This window comes from Mya arenaria, chromosome 11 (assembly GCF_026914265.1).
Source record: "Mya arenaria isolate MELC-2E11 chromosome 11, ASM2691426v1".
NCBI lineage: Eukaryota > Metazoa > Mollusca > Bivalvia > Myida > Myidae > Mya > Mya arenaria.
The window spans coordinates 69,055,175-69,075,813 of record NC_069132.1 but is presented as its reverse complement, the minus strand read 5'-3'; the positions used below and the strand labels follow the sequence as shown (position 1 = coordinate 69,075,813).

General features: G+C 37.2%; 3 protein-coding genes across 3 annotated transcripts; 1 reads left to right on the top strand and 2 right to left on the bottom strand.

The window, feature by feature from the left end:
- The first annotated feature begins 567 nt into the window (after positions 1-567).
- Positions 568-1,956, top strand: LOC128208734 (putative nuclease HARBI1). The gene is made up of 2 exons (XM_052912281.1): positions 568-881; positions 972-1,956. The coding sequence occupies exons 1-2, from the start codon at positions 568-570 to the stop codon at positions 1,954-1,956; spliced, it is 1,299 nt and encodes a 432-aa protein (XP_052768241.1).
- A 2,935-nt stretch (positions 1,957-4,891) lies between these two features.
- LOC128208733 (stabilin-2-like) lies at positions 4,892-14,507 on the bottom strand. Its single transcript, XM_052912280.1, has 8 exons — positions 14,448-14,507; positions 12,694-12,757; positions 10,917-11,033; positions 10,385-10,483; positions 7,708-7,827; positions 6,156-6,254; positions 5,679-5,789; positions 4,892-4,997 (listed from the first exon to the last, which is right to left on the bottom strand). Exons 1-8 carry the CDS (start codon positions 14,448-14,450, stop codon positions 4,930-4,932), a joined length of 681 nt encoding a protein of 226 aa, XP_052768240.1. The 5' UTR covers positions 14,451-14,507; the 3' UTR covers positions 4,892-4,929.
- A 4,449-nt stretch (positions 14,508-18,956) lies between these two features.
- On the bottom strand, positions 18,957-20,309 carry LOC128208732 (uncharacterized). Its single transcript, XM_052912279.1, has one exon. It carries the CDS (start codon positions 20,307-20,309, stop codon positions 18,957-18,959), a length of 1,353 nt encoding a protein of 450 aa, XP_052768239.1.
- Between the last annotated feature and the right edge of the window lie 330 nt (positions 20,310-20,639).

Below are 20,639 nucleotides of genomic sequence, written 5' to 3'. Positions count from 1 at the left end.
TATTTCGCTGCAGAAACAGTTTGCAACGAGGCGCCAAACTTGCCGCCCACCAAGAATCAAAGTGCTGATAGCGCTGTATGAACAGGGTTGTCACCATTATGATTTACGATCATGTGTGTATTAATAAGGTGCTGATATGTCGCACAGTGAATCTTATGGCCCAGTCACATAGCCCGGCCGATGTCCGGCATCGGTAGAGCTCGGTGGATTTTTTTGGTGCCACCGAGCTCTCCTCATCGGAAGCAGAGCTCGGTGACGTGAACGGACTCCGTCCGGACATCTTCAGGCGACCGACCGAACACCGGCCGGTGACCGTACGGAGTCTGTCTCAAAATGAGTTTTTTTCTGCCGATGTGGCAGCAACTACCGGCCGGAGGTCGGCCGGAGGTCGGCCGGACATCGGAAGGAATACGGCCGGTACCCGAGCAGGTAACAGGACACCGTGCGATCGCCGGCCGGGTTGTTAACGGGCTCTGAACAATGACCGGCCGATGCTCGTCCGATGTAACACAGACTTGGGTGCCGAGCTATTCCGTTCTTCCTACCTGACATTGTCAGTTCATCACTATGGCTGCACCGAGGAGACTTCAAATGGCACTGCTCGAACACGAACTGGCTCAAGCAAGGTTCCAGTACAACCTGGTCCTGGCGGCAATACTAGAAGCCGCCGAGAGGGAGCGACAGAGGGCCCGCAGAAGAGAAAGACGCTGGTGGGTGCGAGAGTGGATCCTACGCAGACCCCTTTTCGGCCAGTACGATACTCTAATGAAGGAACTCGAGGCTGAGCACGCTGCCGACTTCAAAGCCTTCCGCCACATGGAGCCACAGATGTACTATGAGTTGCTTAACCGAGTTGGCCCCCGCATTACCAAGAGTACAACGTAAGTTAATCCGTATTTTGCAAACAAAATTCCCTCCAAACATTATATTCTTGCTAAGGTTCAATCATATTTCATCCTCTTCTGTTGCAGGCATCGAACCCCCTTGGACCCTGGGCTGAAGCTGGCAATCACCTTGAGGTTTTTGGCGACCGGAAGCAGGTACCACGATCTTGCGATTGCGTTTCGTGTCCCACACAACACCATCGCCCTTTTCATCCCCGAGGTGTGTCAGGCCATCTACGACGTATACGAGGATGAGATGTGGGCCAGACAGAAGATGAATGGCGCCCGGTGGCCGAGGGATTCGGAGACAGGTGGAACTTCCCCCCACTGTTGTGGCGCGATCGATGGGAAACACGTCGCAATCAAGAAGCCCCCCAAGAGTGGCTCACTCTACTACAACTATAAAGGCTTCTTTTCTATCGTCATGCTTGCGGTGGTAGACTCGAACTACAAGTTCATCTGGGTGGATGTGGGGTCACCAGGGTCGTGTTCCGATGCCGGCATCTTTAACCGGTCGCGGCTAGAGCCAGGTCTTCGTGAGGGAACGATCGGACTCCCCCAACCGGATTCCCTGCCTAATGACGACCGGGACACACCCTACTACATGGTCGGAGACGACGCCTTCCCCCTTCGGCAATACATGTTAAAGCCCTACCCTCATCGTCACCTGGCACGGGACGAGCGGATCTTCAATTACCGGTGTTCCAGGGCACGCCGTGTGGTTGAAAATGCGTTTGGTATACTTGCCAATCGCTTCATAAGTCTTCTAACAACCCTGGGAATGAGACCGTCGACAGTTACTAAGACCGTCATGGCCTGCATGACCCTACACAACCTCATGAGGACTCGTTACCCCAACATTCAGAATGCCGATCCCGACCGGGAAGATGAGCAGGGCCAGTTCATCGCGGGTGCATGGCGAGACCAAGCCGTGCTCGAAGATGTGCAAGCAGCAGGGAACGGACCAAGATTGACCGGACCAGGCAAAGAACTGCGCGCATACCTCAAGAATTACTTTTGCAGTCCTGCCGGGAGTGTGCCATGGCAAGATTTTGCATCTGGTCTTGGGTGATCTCCTCTATCGGCACACCAACGGCTCGCCGCGACGCAGACGCCGACGAGGACTTGGACTTGGACTTGGACGAGGACGTGGGCTTGGACTGCGACGACTTTGACGCCTGGGACGCCATGGACTCAGCATCGGATATCTCTGATTGCTCCCCCTCCGTACCACTGGCACCCCCTTCTTCCTCTTGTATCCTCTTTCGGGGAGATTTTCTGGTCTTCACTGCTAGCGTCTTCTGCTTCTTCTGGCCCTATTTTCTTGCTGCTAGCTGGCTGCTGCCTCTTCTTGCCGCAATTCTTCTCATCTCCATCACTTTCCTTGACTAATTTTGGCATCCTGTTTATAAAGTCTGTCAAGAGTGAATCGTGTGGATACAACTTGCTGAATGCTGTACACAGACAGGAGCGAACAGTATATATACTAGCAGAGATATCCGGCCGGGTTACGGCCGAGTTCCGGCCGAGCATCGGCCGGTGTCCCTTACATCGGTCAGCCACCGGTACTATACTTTCCAAGGCTCTGTCCCACATCGGCCGGAGCTCGGTCGGAGCTCGGCCGGTGTCCGTTAAAAAAAAACTCGTCCTCTGGTTGTCTCAGATGCACGGGACACCGGCCGATACTCGGCCGTGCACCGGCCGACGTGTTTTCCGATGTGGTTACGATGGGGCTGCGATGAGGGAGCTCGGTGAGAGCCCGGTGAAATTTAGCTCCGAAGTTAAAATTTCACCGAGCTGCCACCGATGCGGTTTTAAGCAACAAACGCCACGGATGTCCGGCCGGTGTCCGGCCGGTGTTCGGTGAAAATCGCATCGCTGGCTCATCGGAACCTCATCGGCCGGGCTATGTGACTGAGTCATAAGAGTCCGCGTGTAAAACAACCCCAGGTTTATTGAAGCATGTTGGTAAATGAAAAATTAATATTTTATTGACAATAAAATTAATGTCGCTGTGTAAGAAGGCAAACAATGATGGACAACGTAACCAATCCGAGCAGAACTCCATCATATGGTGTTACATATGAGTATATATATACTAATCAAACTTTACTCATTAGAAATAGTTTGCCTATGTTTGCCTTGTTATTCACAAAACAACTTTAAAACAGAATAAGAGAAATGTTTTCTTAATTTGAATGATGAAAAATTCAATAATTGATTTCAATCAATTGTAGATATATATACATCATATAAAGTAAGCATAAAATCTTTAATTTCAAAACTTTTTTCCTTTATTGTCTATATGGTCAGCGACTCTCTTCTATTTCTATATCATCAGGTAATTCGTCAGCACTTTAGCACGCTTGTTATTCCCACGTGGGTTATCACGTGATGTTTTAAGCAGGGAAACTGTGTGGTAATTGGTTTAAATACAAAATCTGCTGATGTCGTAAAAATACATGACAAAACTAAATAAATGCAGCTGAATGAAATAATGATCAATCCAATCCATTGCTAACCCAAGACAAAAGATTACAAATGCAAATCAATACTAACCATCAGAACATCAGATTCCAAGTTTTCTAAAACAAAGTAAAACAAACATCTCTGTAGACTTCAAATGTTCACGACAATCAATCAAGCTTGGATTTCCCGCTTCTTCTTTACAAAGGCAAGGCAGAGAAATCTGTTTAACTTACTGCATTATCTCATTACAGGATTATCTCTCTTCGACTGTAAATTCTCTTGGCTATATCATTGTGTCACGTGATTGAATGATGCGCTTAGAGTGGCTAGTAATTCTTTGTTTACATTTCGATGTTCATTCATCTTTTGGTGCAGGGATACTACTTTAATGTTATCTTTATTTAAGTTCAACAGATTAAATTATTTAAATAGATATTGCGTTATGATTGCTTCTTGCTTTGTCAAATCTACCTCGGTTATTTGAAACATAGCTTGCAATTAATATAGTCTGCACTTTCTCAAACTATATGTTTGGTGGTAAATCGGCTGGCGACATTTGTTACTATTAATAGGATTTTTCTGTTGTGAGTGTCGAGTTTGTGGCTACACTGAACAGGGTTGAAAACACCCTGTTCAAAAACAATAACTGTATTGTGACTCCAATATACTTCGTTGAAGGGACATACTGAGTCATTGTGTTAGCTTAACTGAATACCATTGGTAGCAGTATCAGTAAGGGATAACAATATTTAAAAACAAATATAAAATGAAAAGTTTTTTCACAATCTCTGACCAATACCGCCATCCGAAGGATTCGAAAGGCACCAAAGAAAACGTCGATAAATAAAAATGTTTTATTCTGTCCACCAAAACAATTACAGTGTACATGTTAACATATACTTTCATTGGAAGACCTCATGAACAATTTTGATGTATCAGTCCATAGGAAATATTACCTTAATACATGACATATTGGTGTATACAATTGAGCTGAAGTATATAATGAATCTTCCGTTTCAAAGTTGGATATATTCTCAACTTAGGACTGATAAATCAAAACCAAATAAAGAATAAAATAACAGGTTCAAGAACCATATTGTCGTCAACAGTATTCATCTACTCGTAAAAAATGTTTTAACAAAAAGGACTTCAATAAAAATGTAAATAATTTTATAAATATACCATTTAAATTTTAACAGATTATTTAATTAATTTGATTTAAATTTAAATATTGCTGCTTCAAGTACGAATAACAGACAATAAGGCTCGATCCATGTCGAAATTAACACACAGCACACCAATTATATTAACAGAAAATACTATTATTAATGTTTATTTCGCAAGATAGACACATTTATTTAACTTTTTAAAGTTATTCTCCCATAAAAGGGCTGATGTTATCTTTATGAACTTTGCAGTCGGTGTTTTTGAACAATCTCTATGAATTTAGATTTTATTATAGAACTGACTTAAGGACCTAGTTGTTTTCATGACTGGAGATTTTCATTTCTTACGTCTTTTTTTCTTCTTATTTATATCTGTTTGTTTCATTTTTTTTTGGCAAACTCTTTTACATTCACATGAGAGTTGTCAAAAAGCTGGCCACGAGGATGATCAACGAAGCTGTTACACCAGAGGCACCATCTGTAAGAAAAAAGAAACATGTTTAGTAAGATATATATCAATTTTGTTCGGAAATTAGTGATAATTCGTATTTCTCTGGTAACTGTCATGCTAAACATATTAATACTACTTCAGTGTGTATTTTGAATACGGTAAATATATCTTCCCTATACTATGTCTTGGTCGATAAGATTGATTTCCCTTGTTTTAATACTTAGCAATCAGAGTTAGCACGAGTGCTTTAAGAAGCATTGTTTTGTAACTATATTTACAGTGTCAAAATCATCATTAAATGACACTTCTGAAACAGCTGATATTCCTTTATTGATGAACAATAGCACAATAAATGGATCCGGAGAAAAATAAAAAGAGATTCATTTTAGGACTAGGCTTATTTCTAATTAAAATAAAGGCAGAAGGTTCATTCTATTGGATGGGAGATTATGGGAGCTATTCTCTCACCGCTCACGTTTGAGTTATGTTTTGAATATGTAGACTTCACTGATTTGTATACAGATGAAGGTTGCTTTTGGTTGTATCCAGCAATATGGCAATGTGGAAATGTTGACAAATGATGGTGGAAAGGCGTCTGGAGTAAAGCCGCCAATGGTTGGGGTGGGGTATCAGTCAAGAGAGCGTTTAATGCATTTCTTTCAATAGCAAAACGTCAAGTAGTTTTTGTATTGTTTTATTTAAGAATACCTTTCATGCACAATTTTTCTGAGTTAGCATTGTAGTCGGTATTACAAGAGCAAGTTGTATCACATGCAGCATTCTCCACGCATTGATTTCCGGTGCAGATGCCGCCATCACCTAGAAAGGGATTATTTTATTCGGTACAGATACTTGATTTTATTATACAAGAAACACTAACAAATTAGTTTCATTTAACATGATTTAGATTTCAAATACACATCAGATTAGTAATAGACTGAAGAAACTGTTAACATGACGCGACTGATCACTTGTCGGAGGTTGTTGTCAATTTATTGGACAATCGAATAACAGAATGACAAATGACGTAAAAATATTTTAAGTGATTTAACGATTACTTAAGTTCATATAAAGGGGGATTTAAACAAAGTATATATGCAATATCGTCTTAGTATTTCTTAGTTCAAAACACTTTGACTTTTCTCGAAATGATATATGAACTCAAGCAGTAAACCATTCACGTACCGACTTTGCAGACGGAAGGTGTAGCTGTTGTATCGCAGATCGTCGCAACATTGGTTACAGTATCACAGTCCGTCGTGGCAGAGCAGGCGGTGCCGATAACTGAGTGAAGAGATAACTATTTCCGTTGTGGAAAACACAGAGGATAATTTAATCAATGATATATTAATTAAACTGTATCGTGTCAGCAACAGAAACAAAATGTTTGGACGAGGTTCAAATCTTCTCTTATCAACTTTCGATGTTAATAAGATGAAAAATAAGCTTTAATATGACATATTTACACCTCAACTCCCATTCCTTAAATGAACTGCTTTTCGGCAATTGCGTTCATCAATCGATGTACGCAACATCTTCGGATATGTTCGGATCGCGATTCATCTCATAACAATATACATGCAAACAATTGATGTTGTTATTGTTTGTATTGTTTCAGCAGGTCCCGTAAAATATATGTCAACATTTTAGAAAGTGTTAATTTATTATATTTTAACTGTATTGTTGTCATAACTGTTTGAATTTTACGTTTAAAAGCAAGTGGTTGATCTTTTCCCGCGATATTGTGACGTCATTTGAAAAAATGCTTCCGGTTACATTCGGGTCGTTCTATTTACAGAATGGGTAGGAAAGGGTTACTGAAAGTTTTTTTTTAAATGAAATTAAGTATTTTTCTAACAATTATTGAATGAAATAATGAACTATTGGTGTAAATATAAGTAATGAATTGCGGGCTTGATGTCATTATCGGGGATATGAACGCAATTGGGCTGGTCAAAGTACGCGTGGAGTCCTTCTCCGTTCATACCCCGATAATGACACCAAGCCCGCAATTCATTCCAAATATTGTGTGTTTTCTAAATCATAACATACAATATATATTAAAATGAAGGTCATGCAAAGTAAATTGCATTCTTAAATCCAGGAGATAAATTTAAATTTATTTTCACTAATTTAATGAAAATCTTTCTAATCTAACGTTATATAAACAACAACAAACAAGAAATTGTTGAATGGACGATCTGAAATTATTTCATCGCAAAAGTTGCTCAACTCCATATTACCACACAATATGTTGCATGGGATGTTTGTACATAATTTTAAAAAAAATAAACAAAATACTTGAACGGTACTGAGATGGGATCGTCTCTGGTCGTCAGTCACTGCTTTTGAGACTGGTAAGATGCATTGAATTAACAAGCGGTATTTTAATGTGAAGCGAACAAAATAAGATGTTATTCATTAAGCATGCTCGTCTGATCAGTGTGTCAATACTCACTATTATACTTGGGAGTTCAACGTTGATGGTAAAGTCCCGCTTTAGTTGCGTTCACAGAAAGGTCAACAGTGTAAAATTTACTTACGTGACACATTAATAATGCGCGGATTTTATATATTTTTTTGTTATTTCAAGTTTATGCCTAGTTTAAGAAATACATAATCTATGTATAGATGGAAATGACTTTCCAGAAACAACTTGAATATAATTCTTTTCCTAATGTTTCTTAACGAATATTTGAATAATTTACTGTAAGTGTTAAAATATATCAGTTCATACCCGCTTTACAGGTTGTTCCCTCCTGGGTGTATCCAGTGACACAGACGCATTTCGTCGTCTTGCACTCGTTATTCGGAGCAGTACAGTCTGCGTTAGTAACACACGTTTCCTGTGGTAGAGCTGCAATAACAAAACATGCGTTACTTTGAATTATATAATGGATTATAGATATGGACAATGCACTTCCTTAAATTTTATGGTTTGAGCAGCAGTTTTACATCAAAATTGAGGAACTATGCCCTCAAGTACTACATACATTTCCATCACTACTATATTATCATAACTAGCAGCATTCTCCATTGACATGTCTTAACTACCATCTTACAATTGAAATCATAACCATACACATGAAAACAGACTTATGTCAGTTGATTGGATTCGTGAAATGATTGGCCTTAATGTGGAAGTAAGAAGCGATTTGATCCCCAAAACTAGTCAAGGATTTTTTTGGATTATACATTTCATCTTATGTTAATGAAGATGTACATGACAGTAGAAAATGAAAGCATGTACTTTTGTGAATCTGGACAAACTACTTTCTATTGATTCTATGTTTGGTGTCTTATGGGCAAACAACAACAAAACAGATTTTAAAACTCAAAAGGAAATTGCATTTATGTAGTTAATTTAATCATGAAAAATGGGAGATTTAATCTTACCGTAATAATATTTTGCTTTGGAAATTTATAAAGGATCCAGATTAAAGCTTCGTTTTAAAGTTTTGTATTGCCGGACATGCTATGGGCTAAAACAATATATATACATAGCTCAAAGATTATGCGCCGCTTTGAATTTTTTTCTTGATGTTCGTTTTTTTTTGAAATTTAAACCTTACGCTTAACGTATACTTTTTTGGGTGGCCTTATCCAAAATCTCATTTCGATAAAGCAGGCATTACATATGCGGTCCAGAGGGTTTCGGAATATAAAACTAGTTCCGTTTCAAAAATGACGAAGTGCCGCCTGTTGTCCGTTTGGCGGAGATGCACGGGATGATCATGCAATGGTATATAAGAAGGAAAAGGGCGTGTTGTTTGCCAGTCATAGCTTCGTTTAGCAGCAATAACATTCATTTATACTTGTCTTGCCCATCTATCCTCGTTTAATGAGGTGTTATATTCAAAATGAGAATCAAGCAATGCATACTGTTGACGTTTATATTGCAGGCGAAAGAAAAATTTGGATTCTCGTTAAAAAGATGAATGAGGATCGAAGAAGCAAAATTTATATCGATGTTGACCTGATACTTTAAGAAGTCATGAAACCGGTTGAGTAAAAAGAAGACCGTTATACATTTTATAATAAACAAGCAAGTTGTATATTTTGTTTTAAAGGTTTTATTAGTTTCGTTTTAGTTCCAACATTCAGACGATCCCAATTGCTTACATTTAGCCGTTTGTTTTATGGATGGAAACGTTCGATTTTCGGTGCTGAATGCGGTATGGTTTTGAGCGGATGACCTACGTGGACGCCGTCAGTTTAGACACATTGTATGACTGGGCTGCACTCTCACAGATTTAACGTTTTAACAACTTTTTTTTATTTTTTGTCTTGAAACGAGCCATTATTTGGGAAAATGCATGGAAACCAGTAATATAAGACTGCTGACAAAAATTGGATCGCAGATATTTGTATTGAAGTTCAAAAATTGATGTTTTATGCAATTTTCTTAGCCATAAAAATATTAATTTTTCGAACGGAAAATGAAATTCTGCGACCTGATCTTTTGTCAGCAATCTTTTATCATTGGTTTGCAGATATTAACGCAAACATTTGACTTCAAGACAAAAAATAAAAAAGTTGTAAAAACGGTAAATCTGTGAGAGTGCAGCTTTAACAATTACGGTTGATGTGTATGATTTCATGTTTGCATTTCTGTCAGCGTGAATTTACTTTTGATGATGACAGTTATGTTAATATTGAAAATGCATTGTTTTTCGTTGATGTGATTGGTATAGTTTTCAAAAGATGTTAGCATTTTGTAATAGGGCTCATATTGTTATATCATGTTGTCAAATCATGAGCGAATAGTCTACAAATCATATATATTATTAAGCCTCTTTAAACGGGTTCTAAGTCTGGTTTTCACTCTAGCCTAACGCATCTTTGGTAGCGAATGTGAAGTTTGTTTGTCACCAATCGTAATGTTGTGCTTGCGGACGATTTCGATAAAATATTAATCTAATCTTTATATGAAATAGATACTATTGATACAAATACTAATCTGCTATACTATCGTAGTAGTAGTAGTAGTAGTAGTAGTAGTAGTAGTTGTAGTAGTAGTAGTAGTAGTAGTAGTAGTAGTAGTAGTAGTAGTAGTAGTAGTAGTAGTAGTAGTAGTAGTATTTTTGTAATAGAGATATACCTACAGTTTTTTTATTAAACATAAATAAGCAATCAATTACAAATTTGATAACTAATACATTGAAAAAACTTTACAATTAACATGGCGCGACTGATCACTTGTCGTAGGTTGTTGTCAATGACAAAATGACAACCAACGTCGTGTAAAAAGCTGTATGAAAGGTTTTTACTCTGATTATACGATAACTTCAGTTCATGTTGAAATATAATTTAAGCAGACTATATATGAAATATCTTCGTAGTATTTTTGTTTAAATCATTTTGACTTTTCTCGAATTGATCAATAAACTCTATGCAGTAAATCATTTACCTACCAACTTTGCAGACGGAAGTTGTAGCTGTTGTATCGCAGATCGTCGCAGCATTGGTTACAGTATCACAGTCTGTCGTGGCAGAGCAGGCGGTTCCGATATCTGAATGAAAAGAGAACTATTTCCGTTGTGGAAACACAGAGGATAGATATCATTGATATAATATTTAAACTGTATCGTATTAGCACCAGAATAAATGTTTGGACGAGGTTTCAAACTTCTCTTATCAACTTATCGATGTACATAAGAGTCAAATAATTATCAGTATCACGTGATATAGTTTACCTTTTAAGAATTTTGTTATGAAACTATTAAACTCCCAAAACAAAATATTTAAACGTCAATGTGATTAAAAAACAACAACCTACTAAGTACTTCTACAGAGTCATCAGTTTGTTTGCTATTTCATATTATCATATGTAAACTTGGAAATGAATTTTTGAAAACAACATGAATATGATTTTGAATAAACATTTCGTTAAAGACGAATATTTGCTAAATTTACTGCAAAGTGTGAGAAGATAATCATTCATACCCGCTTTACAGGCTGCTCCCTGCTTGGTGTATCCAGAAGCACAGATGCATATCGTGCTGCACTCGCTATTTGCCACAGTGCAGACATCAGTAGCATCACACGATCCGTCCAGTACAGCTGCAATGACAAAAACAGTATTACCTTAAATTCAATTATTAACTTCATATATGGGCAATATATCCATCACAACAACATCATCATAACGACGATCACGATTTAGTATCATAGTTCTATGCTTAAAATACATAATTTTAACACTTTTTTGAGTTAAATGATTTTGATAATTACTAAAACAAATTGGTAAATTACAAGTAAAGAGTGCGATGTATTTTAGCATTTACAAATGTTTACTGAAATAAAGTTAGGTTCTTTGTTTGGCTAAGTGATATTTGAGGATATGCAACGGATAATAACTCTATGATGTATCAAAAGGGACAAATCGTCTTATGCCACTCCAGTCTTCATTTTGGTAGCACTAACAATCATTTAGTCGATACGTCCCGCCCAGCCGCCACTGTTAAATGATGCTTTATTTATTAAGGTGTGTTTAAACAATGCATGCCGTTGACGTTTATATTACAGGCAAGTGAGTATTAAGAATACGCGCTAAATCAAAGATGAATCAGGACGGCAGAAGTATAAAAAAATTATATTGATTTTGTCAAAATAATATTAGTGTTGCAGATAACTGTTGAAAAAGAACACTACTGGAAATATATTACACATTGTGATGTAGAAACGAATTGCATAAATTAAGTGTATCAACGGTTAAAACATATTTGTTTCAGTTGAAAAATTCAGACGTTCCCAATCGTTTCTTTTGTCGCTGCCTTGTGGATGGAAACGTTCGATTTTTGGTGCATCGTGCGGTATAATTTCTAGTGGATGACGTGCGTGGACGCTGTCAGTTTCGACGCTGTAAATGACATGTATTTCAAACATTCAAATTCTCGAATCCAAAGACACTAATTCTGCTTAACATTTACAGATTATGTGTAAAATTGAATGTTAACATTTTTGTCACCGTGAATTTTGATGATGATTTTATATTAATATCGAAAACGCATTGCATAAGCATACATTTTTTCATACTTGTTGGATAGATGTGGTTGGTGTAGTTTTCCGGATTTGATTTACAATTCATAATTAGGCGAACGTTTTAACTCTGGTTTTCAATTTGACCTAGCGCAGCTTGGCTAAATTTTGATTGCCATTAATTGTAATGCTGTGTTTGTGGACAATTTGAATGAAATATTGATCATATCAATATAAACACTTGAAAATATATATACGTACAAATGGTAATCTGCTATTGCATCTCGTAAGTTTTTTTTAATGCATTTACCCTTTTTATTTACCAATAATATAAATTTAAAATATGGTACATGCACTATTTATACATAACATTTGAATACTACAGTATGAGTTACTGAAATATGCAACAAAAACGTAAAGATTGCGAAGAGCGATGAAAGTTGTCACTATTGTATCTAACAGTTGAATGAACCCGATACGGTGTAAAAAGTGATCACATTGTATGTTCATGTTTGGGAAAATGCGTGCATGCCTTGGTACGAACTTATCTTCCAAGTTGTTTTTATTATTTTTGATCTTAGTATGAAACGATAAGAATGCAAATAAGCACTGTTTAATAGAAATTGACCACGCAATACCAAATACGGGCAACACGCGGAAAACTTAAGCTTGATACAGGTATAAAGCACAGAACAAACAGTCCTGTTTACAAATCCATTAAAGACACATTTAAAGTCCATACCTGCGTCTACCATTGATGTCATAGAAGCAACAAGCACAACAACAATAGTTACGAAGGGGCGGCCCTGAAGTTGAAAAAAGAAGACAATTGTATGTATAGAAATATATTGTTAAGTTAAATATATTGTCATGGTTTGTCTTTATTTTCGCAAAAACAGAGATGACCAACTTTGTTAGATGGACATGGTTATTATGCTTTACCACGTCCGTGTCTCACTTGCATTTTGTACAGGAGAGCATCATCCAAAAAAATAAAAAAAACATCATATATAATAAGTTTGTATTATGTGCACAGGTCGGTTCAAATATGAATAAATGAATATCTATTACATCTTTTTTATTACCCTATTATTTCTGCACAAACTAACATTTAGTTTAAAAAACATCAAGCAGAATCTGCTCCTGCTTCTGCGTGTTGTGTTTTAATAGCTAAATAGTTGCACATTGTTTTACTTAGTTGTTTCTACATTAATTGGAAATGACATAAACAACCATTTTCTGAAATACTGCAAAATTAGTATTGTTTAATTTCATATACATACATACCATCCCTTGAATAGAAATGTTTTAGATAGCTTTGTTCAATGTCCATTTTGCCTACGGTAAACACCACATTTACCCGTTAATAGATTGAAAAATCATATTTGTTTTTACACAACACAACCGCAGGCTTTCGGAACTCGGAATGATGCTCCGTTATCCGTTAGCTAATCAAAATATCCGTATTTGTTATACAATCGGGCAAAATTTACTTCAATATTAAAAAAATATATAAAAAAACTATACGTTGTTTGAAAAAAGAATAGAAGGGCACTTTAATTTCAATTTAAATTTGCTACTGAAATACATTGATGAATTGCTACACTCAGATTCATACGGCAGACACCTGTCTAGTTCTAATTATTGATTGTATCATGTCTCTTGTCATCTTAAACTTTAAATTAGAAAAAATAAATAAGTGAGTTTTCTTTAAAATATCATCGTCTATGCTTGCTCTACCCCTTTACTTTACTGTTGATCAAGGAGCACTACTCGGGAAATATACTTGAGCCCAATTCATATGGCTTTGGAGGCATTATCCGTGTGTCAGTGTGAATATGTGTAACAAGTGGCATGATTTTGTTTGTTGTAAAAATGCAATGTGTGCACGAAATCGCCAAAGACACCAGTGTCAATCATGTCCCATATAAAAGCAGACACACTAAGAAAATAAGTAATTTTATATAGACGTGAACAAATTGCAAACGGACAAAATTTATTGTATATCTGGCAAGTCCATGATTTAACTTAAGCGTTTTCGTTATCCATTTTAGTTAATTTATATTTTATTATAATATATTGCATCGAGTTATTTGTAGTTTTAATCTTAATAACCTGAATTTAGAGTTTACAAATATTAAAATATGAATATGTGTATCAAGTTTTAAAATAAACTGAGTTTGTCCGCTACACAATGAAAATATTTCAAACACCCATGTTATTCTCGGTCTGCTCTTAATGAAGCAAAATAGTCAATTCAGAAATCACAGTTTCATGATGCAAAAACGTAGATTATTATATTTAAATTTATATTCTAATGTGTTTAACTGTATTTACTAACGTCAAACCACTGAAAAAATGTAAACTAGACAAACAAGGTAGAAAATCCACACTGTTATTTTTGTTTAATAAAAATATTGCCATTATCATTTGGTCATACAAAGAATAGGTCGAAGATTTTTTTAAATTACACAACAATAATTATAATTCTCTTACCATTTTGAAGACGCTTAAGATTTCCACTCTCAGAATTTCTTAAGGACGAATAGATTTTCGACCTGCCAGCTCGTTTTTATACAACTATAGTTGCTACGACGCGATGGTTCGTTCAAGACATTGGTCCATCGTTTCCATCACAGTCCTTTTGTTAGTAACAAGACCATGTGGTGCATTTTAGGGGTTACGCACTAAAGGTCGTCCACTTGAAGCAATATGTGTCTAAGCATGTCTATGGTCTTATAATATGGTATCATTAAATTTGCTGACTGTTGTTAAAATTCATTGTGTACTTCAACACTGTTCTTGTTCAAATAGCGGATTCATTATAATTTCAAAATATCTTTCAAGGACCAGCTCGATGCGTTGCATTGCGTAAAACACGTTTTATATTAGTGCTTCATTGGATGTAAAATCACAATTTTACAAGCATGTTAACGGCTTTAAAAAAACTGAAGCTGTGAATCATATAATCTCAAAAGAACATTATTAATGCTAAAATACCTTCAATAAACTTTTGTTTTATTGTTGAGTTTATGATTAAATCTAGTTAACGAATACAATTGAGAAGGCAAGTAGTTTAATTCCTTAACGCCTCGAATTTTACTTTTCAAATATAAAGGAATCGATAATTATTCTATATCGCCATTAATCAAAAGGGCATCCCCATCATTGGATATATTTCGAAATACAGCAGTTGTAAAAGTGTAGAACATTCCGCCTTCTTGTCGAAGGACTAAAAGCGAATTAATTGGAGCTACCACCATTTAATTGCGAACATGTAATTGAGCACATAAATTAATTGTTTTCAGCTGGCAGATGCTAAAACAGTTTTTATTATCTCGTACCAAAACGAAAAGCACCAATGCCAGATAGTTGTATTTTGATGAGTAAGCTCGATTTGATATCTGATCCTGTTCGTTAGATATTTGAAAATTAATCATAAGTTTATATAAACTGATCAAAAAATCGATTTGTATTGTATTGATATTGGTGCAAAATTTCTCACAAAGTGATAAATTGACCACAGTTGTTACATGTGGGGTTCCTACACTCATAGTACATATGTCCGCTCGCACTGATAAGGCCAAACAAAATGTTTGTTTCCTATTTCACTGCCAAAAAAGATAGGGTCGGTAAGTCGAATTAAAACAAATGTTTAGGAAAGGTTGTTTCTAAATATCATGTTCCCACAAAAACCTTCTCTATAAAGTCTGTATTAACTAGATCTAAACGTTAACCATAGCGCTCTATAAACCAATACATTAACGCGTCTATCTGAAGTTAGAGACTGCCGACAATAAGAACAATGACATTCAGAAAAACGTGTCCTGACTCACTAATAGAAAATAGGGTCGGGTACAAACAGGTACGGTCGAGTTACCGGAAAACATTTAAATAATGCCTAAGTGGTCGTCGGTACCAGCCCCATGCAGGCACTGTTTCGGGTGATTTCATAATAAACGCCGTATGTTTGTGTAAATGGTTGCCTTGCTGTTGTTCCGTGTTTTCTGTTTGTGTTTTTGTGTTCTATGTAATTGGCGTTTACCCTGTGCCATTAAACGGGGTTCATGTTTATACCTTTGGCTACTGAGCTTGTTTCTGTAGCTTTTCATATAAATATATCATTGCAAAATCGTACTGCTTATTAGAGATCATAAAGGTGTTGGTGCTTTTACATACAACGGTAAAAATGATCGAGCGTTGTTGATTAGTTTAAATTTAAGTTTGTATAACATATGTAAGATTCTTCAAATGGATGGACACCCGAAAAGTTCGAAATATAAAGTGTCTGCAGATATAAAAAATCTCAGCGCCAAAAAAAGCACAGCTTTGGGGCAGCGTCAATCAATTATCAAAAAAAAAAATTGAATTATTTATGTGTATATTGGCCAGAGGCCTTCATTTACAATACATGTTTGAATTTTAAATATGCTTTGAAAACTGCCTTTAATGCATATTTTATTTAGCAATGGACATGTATATCAAATCGAAGCTTTTTTATTTTAGTTGATAGGAATAGATTTTCTTTTTGCCAGAACACATTATATACATTTAAATGAATAAAACTTAATATTAACAAATATAATTAATCAAATTTATTTTAAAAGAACTGTCATTTATCATAATTCGTTCGCCAACAATAATTACTAGTATTATCAGTTAACACAGTCCATGTGATAAAACTTTTTTTTTTTTTAGTTTAGCGCAAACCATGATAATATTATTGTTTGGTTTAGCAAATTTGAAATAGATTTGTTTTGCTTATTGGCCAATGAGTTTGGCTGGCTCAGCAGCATTGATAATAGCATTGTCCTAAGAATATCATTATTTGGTTTGCCAGCTTTGAGAATAGCATTTTTTTGCTTGACAGCGTCGATGATAATTTTGTTCAGCTAAGCAGCCAGTCATTCGCATAACGTTATGTTTTAGCTATTAGAAGAATTGCTGAATACTGTTATCAATAGTTCTATTGTTGCAATAAGTTAGTATTTCCGAGATTGTTACACTCTTAATTATCACTATGTATTGTTGAACGGATTCATGAAAACGGATTTCGGATTAAACAATATAAGGAAAAGCAATAAAATGTGTATTGAACCAACATCTCAACAGGCTACATTCATTTACGATGCATACATTGAATACTTAAACAATTGTATTTATCAATGTTTTAAAATAATATTAGCGTTTTTAAATGACTTTTAAAATGAAATACTCGTCTGATGAGTTGTGTTGAATGGAATAGTGTTTTAAAATATGCTTTATCAAATTATTTTTGTCAAAATTTCGAATTATATCAGGTAAATTGTTTTTACGAAGTCATAAACCATCTGCATGGCCAAAACCATTTGTTCATTTTATGCAAATATTGAGAACTGAAGGTAATGATAAGAGTACTTTGTTTTATTTGAAGATGCTGTCGGACTGGTTTTTGACTCTTGTGGAATCAAGTGTTTGAGCGAAGAAATAAGTCAGCAGTACTACTTGGTTATTTACAACGCCATAAACATCAGTGGAGTTTTTAAAACCATTATTTATATTGTTATTATCCACGCACAATTAATCTGTACGGGGAGTTGTACACTGGATTCTGCTGACGCATTTTGTTTTTTTGCATTTATCCGGTTTGTCTTCCGTTTGAAGCTGTAAATATGTGTTTATGCACGTGTATGGTTATTCAATGAGTCATTTTTAACGGAGCAGACGTGTATGCATAGTTTTCATGAATATTGACCAAACAGTACCTTTCATTCATTTAATTACATAGTACATACTTAAAGTTTGTTTAACGAAATCGATATATTTTTATCAGCATAATTATAAGCTTTCTGTCTTTTTACTAATCGGATTTTTTTTGTTATACGAATCGTTGTAACAGCAAAATGTGTTCATGAAACAACAACTTATATATGCATCATTGGTAATTATCGAGAACTTTCTTGACATCATAAATATACATTTATATGTTGATTGTATGCGTAAAGTTACATAAATAGAATATGACATTCGTGTATGAAATGTATTATACTTATTTACTAAAAGGCTCATAAAGGCTACTTTTATCAACTTTGAAACATCTTTAATAGACTTCTGTTAAGCGACTTACTCATGTTATTATATCATTCTATTCCGCCAGAAGCACTAGTATTGTAATGGCGTAGTAGTGTCGACTAGGAAAAAAATAAAAAAAAATAGAAAAAAGGAACTTTATAAATCAGATATAGTATAATTTTGTAAATTTAAGAGATACCCTAATAATGAAAATGTTTTATTTATTTACAAAAAAATGGTTTCTAGTAGTCTTTACTGGATGTCAATCCTAGTCTAAATCCATTGTTTCCATTTTCTTACATTCTTGAAATTGTTCTTTAAAGTAAAATGTCAAGTCCATGTTGGACGCCTTATAAATGCATGACTGTTTATATGTTTCCACCTTTTTCGGTGATAGTCTCAATGCAATAAAAAGTAATTCAGTAGATTTCTGGTAGGCCGTGATGCATGCTAGATAAAAAAAGTTCAGTTTCTGGGCGTGCTGCGAAGTTTTCATTGTTTTACTATTGCCAATTTCATTGTTATAAAAACGAACTGGCAACTTCAAAATGTGATGTGCCAATAAAAAATTGTTACTGTTGTTAAATAAATAGTTATCGTTTAAGAACTGTTGGCTATTTAGAACTGAAAAGGTTATCTAGCATATTTTCGTTTTTGCACGCGTACTAGTATTTGAGGTGAAGTTTTCATGCTAGCTATTTCGTAGGAAGCGATACTATGAAGCAAGTCGTTCTACCACCAGCCCATAATAAAGTTGTTCTCCAACCAGCGCCTATTGAAGTTGTTCTCCCACCAGCCCCTAATGAAGTCGTCTTCCCACAAGCCACCGAAGACGTCGTTGTCTCGCCAGCCACCGAAGACGTCGTTGTCCCGCCCACCACCGAATAAGTAGTTCTCCCACTAGCCACCGAAGCAATCGTTTTCTAACCAGCCACCGAAGAAGTCGTTCTTCCATCAGCCACCGATGTAGTTGTTTTCCAACCAGCCACCGAAGAACTCGTTCTCCCGCCAGCCACCGAAGTCATTGTTGTCCCGCCAGCCAACGAAGACATCGTTGTCCCGCCAGCCAACGAAGACATCGTTGTTTCGCCAGTCACCGAAGACATCGTTGTCCCGCCAGCCACCGAATACGTCATTGTCCCACCAGCCACCGAAGACGTCATTGTTCCGCAAGCCACCGAAGACATCGTTGTCCCGCCAGCCACCGAAGACATCGTTGTCCCGCCAGCAACCGAAGACGTCATTGTCCCGCCAGCCACCGAAGACGTCATTGTCCCACCAGCCACCGAAGACATCGTTGTCCCGCCAACCACCGAAGACGTCACTGTCCCACCAGCAACTGAAGACGTCATTGTCCCACCAGCAACCGAAGACGTCATTGTCCCGCCAGCAACCAAAGACGTCTTTGTCCCGCCAGCCACCGAAGACGTCATTGTCCCACCAGCCACCGAATAAGTAATTCTCCCACCAGCTACCGAAGCAATCGTTTTCTAACCAGCCAACGAATAAGTCGTTTTTCCACCAGCCACCGATGTAGTTGTTTTCTAACCAGCCACTGAAGAACTCGTTCTCCCGCCAGCCACCGAAGACATTGTTGTCCCGCCAGCCAACGAAGACATCGTTGTCACGCCAGCCAACGAAGAAGTCGTTTGTAAACCAGCCACCGAAAAAGTCGTTCTCCAAACAGCCATCGAATACGTCGTTGTCCCGCCAGCCATCGAATACGTCGTTGTCCCGCCAGCCACCGAATACGTCGTTATCCTGCCAGCCACCGAAGGAGTTCGTCTGACACCAGCCACCGAAGACGTCGTTGTCCCGCCAGCAACCGAAGAAGTCGTTGTCCCACCAGCCACCGAAGACGTCATTGTCCCACCAGCCACCGAAGAAGTCGTTGTCCCACCAGCCACCGAAGTCGTCGTTGTCCCGCCAGCAACCGAAGGAGTTCTTCTCCCACCAGCCACCGAATACGTCGTTATCCTGCCAGCCACCGAATGAGTTCTTCTTCCAGCAGCCACCGAAGACGTCATTGTCCAACCAGCAACCGAAGAAGTCGTTGTCCCACCAGCCACCGAAGACGTCGTTGTCCCGCCAGTCACCGAAGACGTCGTTGTCCCGCCAGCAACCGAAGACGTCGTTATCCCGCCAGCAATCGAAGCAGTTGTTCTCCCACCAGCCAACGAGAAGTCGATGTCCCACTGGCCACCGAAGAAGTTGCTGTCCTACTAGCCACCGAAGAAGTCTTTCTCGTAATAGCCACCGAAGAAGTCGTTTTCCAACCAGCCACCAAATAAATCGTTCTCCCACCATCCCATCCTTTAGGTTTATAATCCGACCGCCAGGAAAACTGAAATTAAGCAAGTTACGTAAATGACTTGCAACTTGCCTTTGAGGGGGCATAACGAGAATTTTAACTCAATTTTATGTTTTTTGTGTGACGAAAATTTAGTTGCTAAAGCAACGTTAATAATGAAAAGAGCACGTTTGAACTGGAGTTTGGCATGCCCATATATATAGTATTATAACTACGTTGGTGAAACTTCGTATATGGTTTAAAGGCAATAAGGAGCTTGTGCGCGTTTTTATATTTTAACTAAACCGAATTGGGTTATCAAAGTAAATTCGTTGTAAACGTACAAA

Excerpts from the sequence above, each read along its gene's own strand:
- LOC128208734 (XM_052912281.1), top strand. The coding sequence starts at position 568 with ATGGCTGCACCGAGGAGACTTCAAATGGCACTGCTCGAACACGAACTG. Across the intron at positions 882-971 it reads CGCATTACCAAGAGTACAAC|GCATCGAACCCCCTTGGACC; the intron begins GTAAGTTAATCC and ends CTTCTGTTGCAG.
- LOC128208733 (XM_052912280.1), bottom strand. Across the intron at positions 11,034-12,693 it reads GACATCAATGGTAGACGCAG|CTGTACTGGACGGATCGTGT; the intron begins GTATGGACTTTA and ends TTGTCATTGCAG. Across the intron at positions 10,484-10,916 it reads GGGAGCAGCCTGTAAAGCGG|ATATCGGAACCGCCTGCTCT; the intron begins GTATGAATGATT and ends CTTTTCATTCAG.
- LOC128208732 (XM_052912279.1), bottom strand. The coding sequence starts at position 20,309 with ATGGTGGGAGAACGATTTATTTGGTGGCTGGTTGGAAAACGACTTCTT.